At 38.7% G+C, this 19,993-nt stretch overlaps 1 protein-coding gene across 1 annotated transcript in view; it reads right to left on the bottom strand.

Annotated features, from left to right (window-relative positions):
- Positions 1 to 435: 435 nt before the first annotated feature.
- LOC132103101 (G patch domain-containing protein 8-like) overlaps positions 436 to 19,993 on the bottom strand; it is a 128,247-nt gene continuing 108,689 nt past the window's right edge. The window contains exons 3-4 of the mRNA XM_059507928.1: positions 4,006 to 4,136; positions 436 to 3,862 (exon numbers count right to left, since the gene is read on the bottom strand). Of these exons, the coding sequence (XP_059363911.1) occupies positions 436 to 3,862; positions 4,006 to 4,136 (3,558 nt within the window). The remainder of the gene's footprint in view (positions 3,863 to 4,005; positions 4,137 to 19,993) is intronic.

Below are 19,993 nucleotides of genomic sequence, written 5' to 3'. Positions count from 1 at the left end.
TTCATAAATAAAATCCTTTGAACACTTGCTGGGTAGCCATAACTGTAAAAATATGCTAATTATACTTATTACTAATTGAAGAAGGCATTAGCATTTGCATTTGACTTCAGGTTATGCTTAATTTCAGCCAACTGCTGATTGGGCTCAACTGCTGATAAATCACAGTGTGCTGAGGCAGGAGAATTTCATCTGTGTATTAATGCAGGGAGATGATAGATGGCTAAAGAATGTAACAGTAAACAACAAAGTAAAAAGTCCCGCTATCTTTGAGTCTGGAACAAAATCAATCACTTCTCCACATGAACTTTGGCTGAAAGTAGAACCTAAACTTCAGAAAGTTCACAGCACACTTGGGTTGGGCTTGTAGGACATTTGAAGTCAAAGCTATTATTCTTAATTTTTTTATTTTCTTTGGCCCTGTCGTTCTAACCAGAGCTAGCTGGTTGGTCCAGGGTGGAGTTGAAGGTCTTGGCTGTGGAACAGAGGGTGTAGTAGGGGGTGGATCTGCAGAGTACTGGCAGCAGCAACAGCAGCGGCAGCAGCTGCAGCCATGGGCATTGGACTGAGCATCGTGGGAAGCAGAGAAACACGAGGCAGGGGGTGGAGAGTTAACCCAGGAATATTATGGTGAGGGTGAACTGGGTTGAGGGATGAGGCTGGGATCAGGTGGAGGGGTTGAGCTGCCAACATAGTAGCAGGCAGTGCTGAAAAAAAGGCAGCAGGAATTGGAGGGGCAAAACTGGGCTGAGAGATAGAGGCGTGAAGGGGAGTAAGCAGGGTAACAGAGGAGGGATGAGGAGCAATAGAAGAGGGTGTAGAAGAGGGCTGGAGTATGCTGTATGGCAGACTGGCTGAAAGAGTGGTTTGGTCGGGTGGCTCTGGAGTTGGTACTGGTAAATGTGTCATGTCTACAGATGCTTGCTCCTGAAGGTGCTGCTGCTGCATGTGCTGCTGAGCCTGGAGTTGAAGCAATCTGTACTTCTCAATCTCGTCATCAGTGAAGGTGATTGGTTGCTCTGAAAGGGGAGGGGTGGTGCGTTTTGAACAGTGAATCCCAGCGATTTCTGCATTGTCCCCTTGGTTTCTGTTGTTGTGCTTTTGTGACAAAGTCTTGTCTGGATTCAGAACTAAAGCAGCACAAGTTTCTGTTGATGTATACTTCTTGGCAACTTCAAGACAAACTGGGGATGCACTGGGACTTTGCCCATCTCTATGCTTTAAGTGTTCTGAAGTATTACTGTCAAATTGAGGTATAACTTGTGGATTTGATGGAACAGTTGAAGATGTTTGAACCTGTTTACTAATACAGGCACTTGCATCACCTTTATTAATCCTTATTTTCCTTGCCCCTTTCTTAATAGAGGGTAATTTACCAATTAGTGGAAACGTGATTGTGGCATTTGCTTTCTTTACTTTAGGATCCTTTTCAGTCAACTGGTCTGTTGGCATTGGGTTAGATTTGTGTTTAACACATTCTATCCCAACACCTGAGTGTAATGATGTAGGCTGAGTTGCATGGTTGCTTGTAACTAACGGGGGTGAATGGCTCCTCTTTCTAAGAAGAGAATGGGAGGATTTGGTCTTGACCAATCTCTTGGATGGCCATCCAGAATAACTGCAATGTTTCTGGCTCTGTCCAGTAGTAGATGGCCTAATATGGGAATTAGACAACCAGTCCCCACTATGATCAGAGATGCTAGTGGTACTAGAGGTAACAGGGCTATGAATGGACACTGGCTTGTTATACCACATGTCTTCACTTCTTTCTGGACTTGACCAAGGAAATTCTTCTCTCTCCCGGTGCCTCCCACCTACAGGGCTAAGCCTTTCATACCACCAGTCCCTGACATCTTCTTTAGGTTCAGGACTGTCATAGACTCTATAAAATAACTGCCTACCTGTATGCTGAAATCTGTGCTCTCTGTATTTATGCTCCTCAATAAACCTTTTGTGCCTTCTGATACTGTACCTCTCATGCTTATCTGGGCTGGTACAAACTGTTGAATGTTTTTGCTTATTGTAGATGTAAGGGTCTGTGTAATCCCAACTTTCTCCTGTATGTTCAAAATCTTTGCATGGAATGTAACTGTAGTTAGGATCATTATAAGGGGAACTTCTAATGTAAGACCTGGACTGACTGTGGTCTTTTCTCAAAGGGTACAGATAGTTTGATCTTGGTGAGGTGGAAGATCTCCCCATGTGGTACACTGGTGATTCCCCATCTGAGTTTAAGTCTGACAGGCCACTCCATGACCCAGATTTGTCACTGGTGGGAGTTGAGGCAGCATCCCTCCTTGAATCATAGGTGTCGTCGTACCAGTGATAATTATCCTCTCTTCCTGTTGTGTTGTGAACAGAATATGGCAAAGGCCTTCGCCTTAGCCAGGGCAGCGCCAATTCAAACCCCCTCATCGTTTGACATTTCTTTATTTTACGTGCTGGGGCGGAAAGCGAGTTTACAACAATGCTTTTGAGGCTGTGCTCTGGGGTGTCACTTTCATTTGAAGTCTCATCTCTCACTGATCTTTTTCTCTTTCCCAGCTTGTGCCTCCTCTCAGTGCATGCTTGCTTGTTTTGTGACGTGTCAGCTGGGGTGCTTTGGATTTCAAAGTGTCCTCCAGGTTCTGTCTGCGAGCAGGTTTTGAATGAACAGCCTGCTTGCTGGATCCTGACAGCATCTAATTTATGCCTAATTTTTTTTCCCTTTGTCCTGTGTTTGGGTCTCTTTGGTTTTAAAATGCCTGATTTACCTCCTGGAACATCCTGTGTTTGTGGCCCAGATCTGTCGTTATGGCCTGCAAGTTTGTCGACAACATAGAAATCTGACTGCTCAGCTTTTGTGCTTTTGTCCTCCTTCTGTTTGAAATAGTGGTATAGAGGGTTACAGCTATAAGACACCTGTGGCTCGCCGGAAGTGTACTGCACCAGCTCAGAAGGCCAGTTCATCACACTTCCATCCTTGCTTCGTACATTAAGGAAAGAACCTGTAATTTCATTCTTGCACATTTTGTGTATTTTATACTCCTCTGTCCCTTTTTCTGATAAACAGTCCTTCCCATTCTGCATAATACCATGTTTGCTGTTTTTCTGTGTATGGTGGTTTAAGCCTTTGTGTATTTGGAGCTGGCCTTGGGCCATGGTTGCTTGTCCATCTGTGTAAACAGTAGGGCTGGGGAACTTGAGACATTCTCTCTCCTCTGATCCCCCATAAGCCCTCTCTGCCCTGGGCCTCTGCCCCCCATCGAGCAATCTGTCCTCTGAACCAGCTGGCTTCCAGTCTGTTCTAGGACTGTGTGTGTCAGGACACCCCAGCTTCTCTGGCTCACTTGTGCTGTAGTTTGCCTTAATTTCAGAGCTTTCCAGATGTTCTGCCTGTGCTTCTATTTGCAGTGTTTGAGAGTCTCCATCCACCCATTCCAGAGTTGGTGGAACATGGGATAGATCATGGCCATCATTACTGGAGGTTCTGGGTGAGCTTGAGCAGGACCAGAGGTCCTCTAGGGCGAGTCTGTGCCTGTGGCGCTGGAGCTCTTGATAGTCACTAGTCTCTTCAAGTCCATCACTAAACACAGATGCACAGGAGTCAAGCTTCAGTTGAGCTCGCCTGGAGAAACAGAATGAGACCCCTGCCCTGGTGCTCCGGTGTTCTGCAGAGGATTTAGTCTGTAAGGGTTGTTTTTCATGGCATAGCTGCTGATGTGTGGGTATTTGAGTGGAGGACAAGCCCTTCAAAGGGACAGTTGAGTCTCGGACTGACAATGCTGTTGGTTTTGTGTCTAACCTGCTACTGCCAGTAGAGGGGAATTTAACTTGATCTTTATCCTTGTTTGTAGACCTTAATTTTGGACCTTTCCTGTCATCACTGTTGGCAAGAATGGAAGACCATATTATGCTTAAGCAGAGCTAAATCTAATATACAGCGAATGCATTATTTAAAAAAAAAAAACAATTACTGCACTATAAGATACATTATCAGATTGACATTATAAGTATATAATGTTTTACCTGTTTCTTTGCTGTTTAAGTTGTGCGAGCTGGTGTAGTCGTTTCAGAGCTCTTTTCTGCTTTTTCTCATCTTTCCAAGACTTGGAGGAGACATTCCGTGCAAATTCTCTCTGCTTCAACTCTTTCAGTCTCTGTCAGGAGAAAAAAACAGGCGTAACGAGATGAGAAATTCAACATTTGAACAACAACATTTGTTTGGCTTGGATAAAGGCCCAAAAGAAGAAAAGTCAGGAGGAAAGAAACATCAACCTAGGTCTAACCTGGGGTTCAACTGGGGCAGAACACTCCTTTTATAGCCTTATGACACCTTTGATTAAAAAAAAAAAAAGCATCTCTTTCATCTGATAATAGAGACTGCACAGTACATCAATTTCTCACATAAAAGACTCCTTTGAAAAGGCACAGACCACACCGATGGATGCCTGTCTATTTATCACTTCATCCCTTTAGGGCAGAGGAGAAAAATCGAAACAAAGTAAACTGAAAATCAGCAAAGCCAAAATACAATCACAAAACAATAAAAGTGTCAGTGGTGCCTGAATTTGTTCAGCAGACATGAATGGAAAGTCACACTAACACAGCCAAACATTTTTGACTTCACTCAGTAGGGAAATAAAAGAGAAGCCATATTTGTCTTGACTCGTGGGGGGAAATGAAAATGTAACAAACTCACTGCATCCCTTCCCTCCTTTCATCAGGACCACTGTATTCCCTTCATACTCCCAGAACATAAATGTTTAATTTGATCTGGTAATAAAAACACTCTCACATAAAAGTAAGGACAAACACACAGTTTTTTTAATTTATTTATTTTTTATTGGTATTATCCAAAATGTGGAATAAGCCATCACTGGTGTGTGTCACAAACTCAAAACACCTTATTTCTTCCAAAACTCTTTTATTTTTATGATCACATGCATGCACACACCATACCAAGATTTTGTTGGTGGGTGTGAAAGGAGTGCCAAGAGGAGGACAGTTCCCCTCTGCTGCATGGTGACAAGCACAGACAGGAAAAACACTGTATCTGTGAGAAGTTAGCAAGCTAACTCCCAACAGAGCCCGCTGACTTTACGCAGAAAAAAGACACTAATGATGGCTGCTTCAAGGGAGCTGCACAGAAGATTTCACAGTATACACACACCAGTGGAACCACAAAAATGTCAGTGTATACTCACATAAAAACCTCCACCTTCCAAAAACAACAACATTGATATGGACGAGCAAACTCACAATTCAACTAACAAATATTAAAATCTCAGAAAAACTTAAAGCTGAAGTAGGTAACTTTTGTAAAAATATATTTGTGAAACCTGTCATTATGTCCTGACAGTATAATATGAGACAGATAATCTGTGAAAAAATCCTCCTCTGGCTCCTCCCAGTGGTCCTATTGCCATTTGCAGAAATTCATCTGCTCCCGGTAAGAAACAACCAATCAGAGCGAGTACACCATGAATCCATTTTCCAAACCGTGTTTTTAGCCTGTCCTGAATCACTAGGGTACATCTATAATAAGTGTTTATATTCGGACTATTTTAGATTGCTTCGGGGGTACCGCGGCGGAGTAACCCGGTACCTTTGTGATTCTTCATAGACATAAACAGAGAGAAGTAGCTCTGGCTACAATGTTCTTCCGCAAGACGCAAGCAGTTCTGTTTATTAACCGCTAGAGCGTCAAAAGTTACGGACTGCAGCTTTAAATCTTCCATCATTCAATACACCTTCATTCATAATCAGACTGCTGATGTAATTGTTATTCATGTAAAACTATTGGTGTAGCCTATAGCTTCTAAACAACAGTTTTAGAATCATTTTGTGGCAGCCTAACCAATTAACGTTAATGTGCACATAAAAATACTGTAAATAAGAGTGTAAAAGGCAGGCAGAGAGAATGAGAAAACAATAGAGACAAGATTTTCCTTGTGTTCAGATTTTTAAATATTAACTCAAAGATACAAATGTGAGTGTCGTTTCATTAAAAAAAAAAAAAACATAATGGCATAGATAGGTTACATAACCTTGCCTCGCTGCCTTATTGCCTTCTAAAGTGTGGTGTTGCATTTGGGAACAAGGAAAAAATGCTTTTTTTTTTACTTGAGTGCCATGCTGCAAAAGTGGCAAGATTTAAGCGTAATGGTCAAAGGCGTCCATCTAGCATGTTTACTTTTTTTTTTTTAACTGTGGAAAAGCTTTGTAGTGGAATGCAAAAAGCATTCTGTATGAGCGGCTCCTATAGCATCCACCAGTTATGAAAGTTTATAAGTGCCTGATTTGAAAAACACTATAGAACTTTATTAACAATTCTGCATACCACAACAAAAATACTTTACACTGGGAATCTGAGTTGATCCAGAGTCAACTGATTTCATCAGTATTTTAAGTTAGCATGTTGCTTAGCTAAAAATGTACCACTCCAAGAATCATACAGACCCTGAATCAACAAACAGAACTAACAAATATTGCTACAAGTGTATCTTCATATTATAATAATTGCTGTTAATAATGTTCATCGTCTGGCTGACTATGTCTTGTATTAATTTTTCTGAAAAATCCTGTCATACTGTACATGCACAAACTGACAGTCATCACTTATAAGCTACTACTAAATATTGTATAAACGTAATTTTCTGTAAAGTTGCTTTGTAAAAAGCGCTATACAAATAAACTTGAATTGAATGAATTGAATAATGAAAATAGAGAACATTCGCATGTAAAATAATACAATTTGAATTATGTGCAGAACAATGAAATATTGTTCAGTATAAGTACTGAATGAAATATAAGTTTATTTAAAATAATCTATCTCACACTTGCCATCTTGGATTTTGAGAAATATGCTAAATTGTATGGCTTTTTAAAAACACTAGGTCAGCCTCTTCTTCTAATTAAGTGTTACTCCAGAAAGCATTGCTCTCTCTCTCTCTCTCTCTCTCTCTCTTATAGCCTGGAAACATTATGATGTCTTTGATAGAATGAGATGTTTATGGTATAATCCTATTCCATGAGTGATATGATTGATAAGGCACATTAATGTATTTGTCGCTAATGTTGATGAGCATGTCTAAACACTCTACCCATAATTAGCATTTGGATATTCTCATATTCATGATGCCTTTGATTTCGTCCTTCAAAAGATAATTTGAAATTTCAATAAAACATCTGCCTCATGAATAAATGACAGATAAGGAAGAATAAAATAATATCTGAACCATCCAAAGGAAAATATATTCTAGACTGTCAAAAAGAACCAATGTCCTCTGATCAGAATGTTTGGGCAAGAATCAAAAACATTTAATTTAAAGATGCAAAAGGATCCTCTGATTTTTAAAACCTAGGATTTGTAAAGTATTACAGTAAGTACTACAATTAGTCCTGAGGCATAGATTGCAAATCACATACACATACTTTAACCCTGAGTTGTGTTGGGATTAATGAGAATTGGAGATAATGAGCTGCTGTAATTGACCTCTGACCTTCAGTCCATTAAATCAATTCTGTTGTGTGCTAATGATCAAACACAGATGGATTAATCAATGTGGAAGAGCAGAGGTTTGTCTGCATGTGATGTGCAAGGATAGATCCTTTAGCATATTATTGACATAAGTGTCTTTTCACCACAATGTGAAAAAAGCCCATTAGGATACTTTTATAAACCTTTAGCAGGGGTAGCTATTCAGAATCTTAATTCATGAGAAATGCAGCAGCATCTTGCTTCTCATATAGTGTAGGGCCTTTTGATATATCTGCATCTCAAACACACCCAGTTAAGATAACAGACCTCAAAGGGTTTTATGTTGCTACTAAAATCCTAATGTTAACAGACCTTAAAGGAAACCCATCAATAGGGTACAGGGTAAAGAGCCTGTATCAGAGATATAAAGGCACTATAGTGGAATTTAAGGACAATGTGCAAGGCATTTTAAAGACAATAAAACACTGAACTGCACACAGCATAAGGTTTTCATTAGTTCTCTTTTCATGGTTAACCCTCAGTAAAAAAAGCGAAAACTGGACATGTTTATTGGTGCTGGCCTGGTGGAATCTCACCAAATGAGTGAATGAACAAAGAAATAAAGAGGAGAAAAAAACATGCTCTGTTAACCATGTGTCCCATTACTTTTATCTGCTTCTCACTGGGACAAACTCACTTGCATCACTTCTGTGCACAATATTTAAATGGAAAAAAAACTGCATCTTACTCGGCCGTAATTAAAGTTGAACTAGACGCCAAATGCACTGAAAAAGTGTTTCAATTAAGAAACTGTCAGCTTTTTCAACAAACACACTTCATATGCAAATGTAATATACATAAAATATTTTTATGTAAATTATGAACATTATATAAATTACTATTTTACAAATGAAAAATCTTGCCACAACTAACAAGGTGAACAGAATGTGGTAAATGGAAGTTCATTCAAAAGAGATGTTTTCTATTGATCGTGGTAGCAGTAATTCATTAAATGATGATCAAATGAGGGAGAAGAACATTATCTGGATGTGCCTTTTAAATAGCAGGTTCAAATATCTAAATCACAGTGGTGAAGGATCCCAGTAAAATATGACCTGTCCAAAATATGGACTAGCGCAATAAAAATGCAGTTTAGCAGAGATTTTGTTGCCATTTTTTGCACCATTTTCATGATTCCTTGAGTGAATTAGCAGCTAAAAAACGCCTTTTTCTGGATATTTGTCTGTTTCTTCTACTCATTTTAATATTAAGGAACAAATCTGCAGTACGGGTAGATACCGCCTTAATATACTGTTGTGCCTAGAGTTACAGTCAACTTCCACCTTATATCACAACCTTGAGCAAACACACTGTCATGAAAAACAGTTGAGTCATGAACACACTTTTGTGCACTTCACTTTCCCAAAGAAATGAGTAATGCTGTACAAAAACAACATATGAGCTGACTGAGTATCGAGCAGCATTTTATCACATAACAAACACATTTAACACACACACATCTTTCATAACACTAACCATTGATTCATACACAAACACAGGTGCAATAGTAGTGTGAAATCTGATCTGACAGCTGACACTGACTGTGAACTCAGGCTCACTGTGCATATTAGCAGATTTGCCATTTTAGCACTGGGCCACGAGCAGACTGTTCCCTAATTGGCTGAAACATCTCTGTCCACCTCACAGAGCCCAGACATGGCGGTGTCACCTTGTAACATTTCACCGGGAACAGTCTTGCAAAGAACTAGATTTCTGTCAGATTTATTTATTTATTTTTGAACAACTTTAAAAAAAATCATTGCGGTTCATCTGCTACCTTCAGTATGGGTCATGCAGACAGCTGTCATCTTTACAGGCTTCAGTGCCAATCATGGCTGCCTTGTTCAATTATGTAAATCCAATGCAGATCTTTCTACAAAAGGGATGGTTAAATTAATTGTATGCATACTTGGGTGGTATGTCCACAGTGTTATTTTATTATGTCGTGGATTACTTGGTATGTTTTTATCAGATGTTTGGACTCTCATTCTAATGGCACCCATTCACTGCAGAAGATCCATTGGTGAGAAGGTTTTTGAAAGCTAAATTACTCCAAATCTGTTCCAAAGAAGAAATAAACTCATGCACATCATGTACAGCCTGAAGGTGAGTAAATGTTTTAGCAAATTTGATTACTTTTCTAAACTATTTATCATCAAAATTAGTATCTGCAAAAGTATCAGTATCTGCAAAATTGGAAATATCTTAAATACCTGAAAATGTTTATTCATATAATTCACCCAAGAACAGATAATGCCATCTTTAAAGCGTGAAATTTGTGCTCATTGTGCTAACTTATAAATAGCCGATCTGCTACAACACTCTTTTAGTCAGCCTGTTCATCGAGTTAACCCGAAACACCTGCCTATGCATACAAGTATGAGAGTATGTGTGTGAGGTCCTTTTTGTATGCTTTAGTTTCTCTGGTTTAATCTGCTGTATTGTGACAGGCGTCTCTGGACCTCCTGAGCCACTGAGCACAGGAGAGCAACATTAGTCAGCCTGCCTCCAAACCTCACATAACAAACAGGTGGGACTGCCTCTCTCTCTTCACACACAGACAAGGAAAAGCATCAAACGGAGTTAAGAAACAGAAAGAATATTCTCTGCATAATGAAGCATTGAAATGGAATAGACTGCACACCTGTGTCTGTGTGCGTCTGTGTATATATGTGCAAGTTGTCTAACAACGTTCCATCTGTCTGTTCTTCCCGTGTTACGGCTAGTCCTGTGATGCTTTCAAAATGAGTCATATCTCCCTCGCTACCTTTCTGACTCGGATTCTTTTTTTAACACTGTGCTCTCTTGTACCTTTATTGGGATGTGGCAGGTGGAGATGAATAAAGCCTCAGCTGGGCTGCCGGGACCCTGGAGAGCTCTAGGCGTTTGACAAGGGCAGAAGACAATAAGCGCCTACTCATCCTGGCAGTCTACAGAGAGAGCAGCGCACTGCTTCCTCGTTCTCCCACTCATCCCATATAGTGCACTGCACTGTTGAACAGGCAGTCCCCTTCTTTGGATCTTCCTGCAGCCCATGAATCAACTTCTTTACTTTATCTTTGTCATTGAGCAGGGTCAGTTTGCTAACACTATCCTCCTCCTCCTCCTCCTCCTCTTGGAGGAGATGGAGAAACCAAGAGAGACTCTATGGCTTATTCTCCTAGGGCTGTAAACAGGAAACAGAATCATTGATAGAGAGAGAGTGATGAATGAGTTCTTGTGTTTAGAAAATCATTGTGAAAAGTTCAGCAGCTGTATAGACTTTTACACTGAATCTTAAAATATTCATGGAACAAAAAATGTGTCTGTGAATGGACCCTAATTCTACCAAAGAAAGACTGACAAACTCAACTGAAAATGGATTGCAAATGTTCAGTGATACTAAAATAAACCAAACAATTGACTCACTACAAAAGTCACTTTAGATAAAGGCTATTTAATGCCATGCTAAATATTATCTTAATATTCTATTATCCGATTTGACACTTTTTCTCCCATAAAAACATAAAATTAGCATATAATGTTATCGATTTTAATCAATATAATAGCTGTTAATAGCAGAACTTTCCATTATAAGAAATATTTAATATAAAAATAAAAGTATACATACCATTCGAAAGACTGGAGTCAGTAAGATTTATTAATGTTTTTGAAAGTCTCTAATGCTCACCAAGGCTGCATTTATTTGATCAAAAACATATCATAAAATATTTTTACAGTTTGCATTTTTGTTTTATGTAATTTATTCCTTAAGCTGAATTGTCAACAGCCATTACTAGGTGTCACATGATCATTCAGAAATCATTGTAATATGCTGACGTGTTAACTCAAAAAACATTTTTCTTATTGCTGCTTAGTATTTTTGAGGAAACTGTAAAGAACATAATTTATTTTAAATATAATTTCTGTAAAAATGCTAATGTCTTTACTTGTCCTGCTTGTGTAAATCACATTGTTCATGAAGAAATCTTGTCAAAGACCCTTCTCTCAAGTACCTGCACTAGTAGTGCTGCTTCAGCTGAAGAAAAGTTTTATTTAGCATTCAGTGTGCTAGTAAAGGGCTCTTTCTACTTACTTAAATCTGTAACAAAGACAGATACCATGCCACTTTGCCCATTAAAGATTACTAATGGCTGTGCATTACCTCTGCTCTGCTGTGTGGCATCTATTCAGCACTTTCCCACATCTCTAAATCCATGTCTGCCAGATGAAAAACCTGCTACCTATTATGCCACCTTCAGTACAAACACTCTCTGCTGGGAGTCTGCACAAACCACACTCAGCCTAATCTCATTGTAACGATAAAAACCTTCATAATCATTGGGAAGAAGGAGGCGGGAACCGGCGGAAAATCAAATGATATTTTAATGATCAAAATAAAGACAAAACAGCGCGTCAGCCCCTCACGGAATAACAAATAAAAATCAAAACACAAACTAAAACCCAGGCCTGGTCCTCTCTCGTCCATCACTGTCATTGCTCCGGTTTTATATCCCTCCATCTCCTCCGTGGGACTCGAGACCGGTGGGTCGAGCAGGTGTCGCTCATTCCCAATCACTCCACCGGCCTCGCTCCTGTTCCCACGTCTCTTGGCCCTGCCCCACTCGTCACACTCATCAATGCTGACTCTTTGGCCAACTGCAGTTTGTGCTGAGAGGCAGCAATAAGCCTCAGGCATTTACTTGAAAAGAAAATGAAAAACTCCCTCTCTTTCTTCTTTTCCTACCCGCAAACCATCACTATGGACAGTTTCGTGCCGAGCTGGAGCATTTGGCTCAGGAGGACATTTAATAAAATCCCTGGAAATATAATAAAACCCCACACATGAGAAGCACATATCCAGCAATTAGGAATTCAAACTAAAGTGTACCGGTTGAAACAATGTATCTTCCACAAACCTCTTCCTGACAGCCGCGAGCAAAGAACTATGCTATCCATGGCCAAGATTTGGAGGCTGGTGTTTCTACTTAAAGGGTTAGTTCACCCAAGAATTGTAATTTATCTATGTTCCACTCACCCCCAAAGCAATCCTAGGTGTATGTGAGTTTCTTCTTCTGGAAACATCTTCCAGTTCCCCACAGTCAGCAGAAGTGAGAAAAAAAGTGTTTATTACACTAAAAATCTGGATATTTACAAAAATGCATGGATTAGCTACAAGGGTCTTTATTCACCCACTGGAGCCATGTGAAGGATGTTTTATTATAGATGTGTGCACTTTATTTCACTTTTGACTGGACAATTTTTAATATAAAGAAAGTCACATACACCTAGGGATGGGTACCGAAACCCGGTATTAAACTGGCCCCGGGGCTAAATTATGAAAGACAGTAGTATCAGTAAGATCTGACGCTATCGGTTCTGCTTTCGGTTTTTCGGAAAAAAATGTATGTACTATGTATTTTTGCTTAATAATGTTATCGTGCACATTTTTTCTCACCAAACATTTCTAATGTGCGATCATATTAAGACGTTTGTCTGTGAGATCTGCGAGATCTCTCATGCGTGCCGTGGAGGCTGTCTGTCAGTCACACACACACACACACACCACAACGAGCGCGGCGCACGCACACAGTACGAAAACTCCCCCTTAATAATAAATAGTGACGATGGCGAAGAGATTTGCTTAATAATGTTATCGTGCACATTTTATCCTACCAAACATTTCTAATTTGCAATATTATTAAGACGTTTGTCTATGAGATCTGCGAGATCTCTCATGCACACCGCAGAGGCTGTCTGTCAGTCACACACAAACAACAAGAACGAGCGCGGCGCAAGCACACGTTAGTAAGAAAACTCACGCTTAATACAAAGAGTGACGATTGCGGAGAGAGCAAAATGTTCAAAAGTGTGGTTATACTTCACTAGAGTTGATGCAGACAACGCTCATTGTCATAAGTGCAACAAAATCTTTGCATGTAAGGGCGGAAACACAAGCAATCTGTCAAAGCAACTTTCAAAAGTGCATTATGTGCAGACAGAGAAATGCAAAGTTTTCGACTGCCCAACACAAAACAAAGTAACACAACACAAAGTACAGATAAGAATACCGTTAAAGTACCGGACCGTTAAGCAGTATCTGTAAGAGTAGTAATACCGTTAAAACCTTAACGATACCCATCTCTAAATACACCTAGGATGCTTTGAGGGTGAGTAGCAGATGGACAAATTTCTCGGGTGAACTAACACTTTAACGTTGATTATGTACGTGACTAACTTTCACTCTCATTCACCCCAGCAGGAAAGCATCAACCTGTGGATTATCCTCATCCCAATCTGCACATTCACAGGCAGATAATCCATTAAAGACACTTCCAATATCCACCAACTGATGCTCTCCGAGCTCGGGGCTCATGTGTTCAGTGTTAGCATCGGGGCTGCAGTCTGAAAGCTGTCTGCTAAAACTCCTTCGGACCCTCTTCAGCAGCTCTTAAGATGACAGGCTGTCAGGTTATGTGATCTGTAACATTTTTGTGTTCTGTATATGTTTGAATGGTGTAATGAGTTTGTGTAAAGGTGCCGGAGAGGATCAGGAAAGGAGACCCTTTGAAGCAGAGAGGATGTGAGTGTATGAGAGGAAGGAGAGGAAATTTGGAACCGGATATTGTAGGAAGGTGCGGTAAAGAGCTTTCGGGGAAGCTTTCATCCATACAGAAGCTGTTTCTCCTGCTGTACACACATACACACAGGCTGAAAGATGCTGCTGAGGTTTTTTGAGTAGGGGAGACTGGGGAGTTTTGTAACACATTTTGTTGAAACATCTGTTACTCAGTGTTTTGTGCTATGCAGTTCAAGTCAAATCATTCTAATATGATGATTCTGCTCAATAAATATTTCTTATTATCAATGTTGAAATCAGTTGTGTTGCTTGATATTTTTGAGGAATCTACTATTTAAAGTTTGGGTTTGATTCAAAGTACTATTTAAAAAAAAAGAATAATACTTTTATTCAGCAAGGTACATTCAGTGTATCTTAAATGTTTTTATTTAAAATAAATAAAATTAAAGAATCCTGAATATATATATATATATATATATATATATATATATATATATACACAGTACAGACCAAAAGTTTGGACACACCTTCTCATTCAAAGAGTTTTCTTTATTTTCACACTGTCAGGCATCAAGGGCTATTTGACCAAGAAGGAGAGTGATGGGGTGCTGCGCCAGATGACCTGGCCTCCACAGTCACCGGACCTGAACCCAATCGAGATGGTTTAGGGGTGAGCTGGACCGCAGACTGAAGGCAAAAGGGCCAACAAGTGCTAAGCATCTCTCTGGGAACTCCTTCAAGACTTCCTTCAAGGAAGCTCATCAAGAGAATGCCAAGAGTGTGCAAAGCAGTAATCAAAGCAAAAGGTGGCTACTTTGAAGAACCTAGAATATGACATATTTTCAGTTGTTTCACACTTTTTAGTTATGTATATAATTCCATATATAATTCCACATGTGTTAATTCATAGTTTTGATGCCTTCAGTGTGAATCTACAATTTTCATAGTCATGAAAATAAAGAAAACTCTTAGAATGAGAAGGTGTGTCGGGTGTGTGAAACTTTTGGTCTGTACTCTCTCTCTCTATATATATATATATATATATATATTAAGCAGCAAAAATGGTTTTTAAAATTGATAACTATAAGAACCATTATTAGCAATTGAGCACAGATAATAACTGATAATAACTGAGCAGCAAATCAGCATGTTAGAATGGTTTTTGAAGGATCATGTGACACTGGAAAATTCAGCTTTGCCATCACAGGAATATAAAATTTAAAATGTACATTTCAAAATATTATTTGAAAAAGAGATATCATGATGTCAATATAGCTAGTACAAACAAGTTACACAACACATCAACATAACACATCAATTATATAAGCCTTGTACATCTCTATTCAGTTTTCTAGCAGAAGTAGGTATTGACTTGCTGGTAGATGCAGAGATATTATTGTATTATCAGATACTAGTGTAGCAATACGTGGCCGTCTAGTAGTGACTACGCCACCCCGAATTACCGGGGAAATAATCTAATAAATAGGACACAAGTCCGTTTACTCAGGAGAGGCAAGAGACGTGAGTTCACATTGAAACAGGCAATTTTTATTAAAGAAAGCAATTAAACAAATAACACAATCAATTGTGTCATTTCGTAATCAAAAAGGCAACCAAAACAAAAAGAATATGATCACTGCAGGGGCTGAGACCACAGAGAAGCAGGCTAGCTATAGCTGCATATGGCAATCAAACACACTTTGAAGAATCACTCCACTACAAAATAGTGATAAAAAGTCACACCACACTTATAACCCCTACTTAGGGTGAAGGCCTGCAGCTAAAACCACCAGCCTGCCTCCAGGAAAACCCAGCTCCTGCAGAATACAGAAAAGAAATAAATATAGAAATGATTAGAGATAAACCAAATCACAATGAGACAAATAATGAAAACAAAAATCAAGTTATAAGATAAATGGTCATCTATAATAAAGACAAAGAAAATAAATATAGACCATTCAAACGGTCACAACACAAATCACACAATCAGTCCAACCTACACAAATGATGGGACCAGTTTGGTAGGCTAATTATCACTCCATGTAATAAATCACAGGTATTTAACAGTGATGATCATGCGGCTAAGGACTGGTAACAAAACCAGCCACATTCATACAACATAAACAACATATTGCCTGAGCAATAGATAAAGTGGAGTCCAGCAGTGATATTCGGCTTCCACAAAGCAGCAAACGTGGCTCAATGAAGCATGGATTGCTGACAGCAAGTTGCTAAAGTAGCTGCTCAGCCTGGCTTTAACACGGGCAAAAGAGAACTCCTAAACACAAATATTCATTAACTATCTAATTAAAAACAGTTGCAGATTAAAAGAAACGATCGTAAATGTACTCACCCTGATTCAATTTCGGCGCGCGCACACAAACAATCACCGGCACACGGAAATCATATGACAGTCATTTGATGTTAGTGAGTCAATAAACAGCTGATACTCCGACGCAGCTATGAGGAGACGTCACACCAATGGGAGACCGAAGGCACGCCACACTAAAACGCATTGCAGGTCGCTCAAACAAACAAACTACACAAAGTTAAAAACTAACATTAGAACTTACCACAATGTGAGTGTCGCCACGAGAACGTGCACAGCCTCGATGGCCGAGTGTCACACTAAACAGATACAGATGAAGGCACAATGAAACATCACTTAATACTAACATCAAAACAACCGGCTACACGGCTAACACACATACCTCCACGGTCTCTTGGAATGAATGACAAAGGGGCGGGCTTTCAATGACGTATCCCAGGGAGCATCCAAAGAGTCTATATACCCCAAGGGGCAGAACCCTATTGGCCATATATGTAATGAGGGTGACGTGGCAACGAGTCACTCACTTCACCACACTAGCAATGCGGTTTCAAGTAATGACTGGGACATCTCAAGTGTTTGTTTACATAATAGAGCAGCTCTCAATACCCTCAGGCTTTTAAAAGTTCATGAGGAATCATACAAATTCCTCCATCTGCTGCAAATGAAGTGTTGTGCAATTATTTGTCTGAGTTTATCCCCTCGTCCTTTTATATCTGTTATCTCTTCATTCATTTCAGACTGCTGACTCACCACTTTCATCTGAAAAGCAGCCACCGCTTTTTACTTTTTCTTTTCTTTTCTTTTCTTTTTTCTTTTAAACACTTCCTGAGTGCGAAGCCACACAGAAACCATTCATAGAAGGACAAATGAACTATTTGTGCAGCATTAAAAATACATTCTCTTTTTCTTCTCCCAAATGCTGCCCCCACCCTCACACACTAAATGACCTGAGGACCTTACACTCACACACTCTCATGAGTCCCTCAGCTATTTTTTTAGCATTCAACAGCCTGCTGCACTTTTTTATAGAAACACAGACATGACTAGGCTTGGACTCCTTCAGATCGGATTGAATCCTTCCTCTAAAATACCCCCCCCAGTGACTGTAGCTTATGAAAAATTGATTATCTTCAAGCTCATATCTGTAGGTCTCTATTGCTTGAAATCCACCTCAGCCATGGGATTCTAGCAGGGGATTCCCTTCAGATTCTGCACTTCTGTCTCTAGTGGAACTGTTCTAATAATGTCCTCTTGACACCTCCTTAATAGTTGCTTCTCTTTTTTCTTAATCTTCTTTTCTCTGTCATATTATAACCCTCACATTAGGTTGAAATTGTCTTGTTTTTAAGCTTGGGTTCACATGTTTGGCACCGTTAAAAAAAAAAAACAGTTTAGAATGTCTTTTAAATTCCAATTCACACCTTGAATTTGAGAAGAAAGTATAAAAGTCATTTGTAATGAGAAAAGCAAAGTTTGTCAATACAAACTGTTGGCTTGACAAAACCCTTTTTAAAAAATTTAGACCAGATCTTTCAGATCAAAGACTGACTGACTGACAGACTTTCTTGGAGTTACAATAGTAAATTCCTCTTTTTAAAATTGTGACTGGTATCCTTTACATTAATGTTGTTCTCTTAGGCCTCAATAAGACCTCCCACAAAAACATTAAATAAAATGAAATGAACCAAACTGAATACTGAACATGAAGTTGAGAGTGTCTCAAAGAGTCTTAGCATTTAGCTCACAGAATAACAACATTATTTTGCTGGAAAAATGAGCTGGTCAGTATAAAACCGAGAATTTTTTTTTTTTTTAAACACTTAAATGGTACAATTTCAATGTTCAGCTATTTTTTGTACCTGAACAATGTGCATTGGTAACAATGTAAAAGTTCATTGATTTATGAGCTGAAAATGAAAATCAAATGTTTATGATTATGAAACGATCAATTGTAATTACCATAATAATACCCAGTGTGTTACAGATACCATCTTAGTATTTGCATGTGAGCATGTAAAACTGAGGGGGATAAAATAAAATCTACACAGTTCAGCTTTTTATTGTCATTATTCATATTTATGCATGACCATTTAAGCAAATTAGTTATGAATTTAATTATTATATTATTTTTTTTAAGATAATGTTTAATGGTATATTATAGCATAGCATAATATTAAACAAATATGTATACAGTGATTGAATAAATTATGATACAGGTGAGCTTATACTGACATTGGGGTGTCGCCGACTAAGGATTTTCATAGTCGAATCAGAATTTTCGAATCCTGCCGATATTCGACTGATAGTCTAATCATATGTTTGGGGCTGGGGCAAAATACATTAACAAGAGTCAAGTCAGACATTCGACTCACATAATTACTGATGTTAACACACAAGGAAAGTGTGTAACGAACACCTTGCAGATATAAACGGGGTAGATAATGTTTTACGTTTTGATTAACAGATAGCTAACACGGCAGCTTAACCTTTAAAAATTCACAGCATTTTAGTATAATGGTCTTCTCATTATAATAGTATGTATATAACAGTCCCAGTCATAGTTATTAATATTCTGCATTGTAGTTTGACCTGCTCACGCTGTGCGCTGAAGAGATATAACCGTAGTACTACAATGAAGTGCTTGACTAAAAACCAAATGCATCTTATATCATGCAGTTTAAAATATTAATTTTGAGCTTCTTTCTTTTCAGATTCTTACAGCTTTATCATAATAGGCTGTATATTAACTTATTGGGATAAAACCGGTAGTTCTATGTGAAATCAGACATTTGAGCTCCCTCATATAGTCAAAATGGCATAATCAATAACACCCCATGAATATTCGACTGTTAGATTGGTAGTCGAATCAAAGCATCGATTCGTCGACTATTCGGGGTCACCCCTATACTGACATATTGAGCTTTGGTGTTCATGCAGGAGAAACATATACAGTATAAAAATATAATTGTGATGTATTATGTAAGTTGTTATTATGTATTATGATATTATATTTCATATCTTATATCATAGTATAGTACATCAGAATATATTAACATGTGTCTCCTGCATGAGCGACAAAGCTCAATTATTACCAATTAGGTAATGATACATGTTTTCAAATGAATCTATTTTACATATTTTGTCATACTGATGACATATTGATGTACAGTATTACTACAGTATCTGCCATAAAATAGCATTATTTATTACATTTTACATAAAGATGAGAAATATCAACCTATAACACTAAGGGAAAAAAACATTTGGTCACAATTAATTAAACAGAAACAAGAATGACATGCTAATTTCTCAGTGACAAAGTACTGATGTGAAATACTCGACTGAAAACCTCATGATTGATTATGGATGTTCGAGCTGAGCTGGCATCATTCATCTCTGACTCATTGACTTTGAACAACAGGAGCAGACACATCTGCATGGCGAACAAGTGTGCAGTCATCTGGGATTTGATCAGAGCCATGTTTACACGGAGATGAAATCCATTGCAACAACATGTGTAAGTACGTTTTCTCCCTCTCTCTGTCTTTGGTGTAACTTTCACTGAGCAGTCCCTCAGAATAAG

The sequence above is a fragment of the Carassius carassius genome, chromosome 24, assembly GCF_963082965.1.
Source record: "Carassius carassius chromosome 24, fCarCar2.1, whole genome shotgun sequence".
Classification (NCBI taxonomy): domain Eukaryota; kingdom Metazoa; phylum Chordata; class Actinopteri; order Cypriniformes; family Cyprinidae; genus Carassius; species Carassius carassius.
The sequence above is the reverse complement of the archived record's forward strand: the minus strand, read 5'-3'. Positions and strand labels throughout refer to the sequence as shown.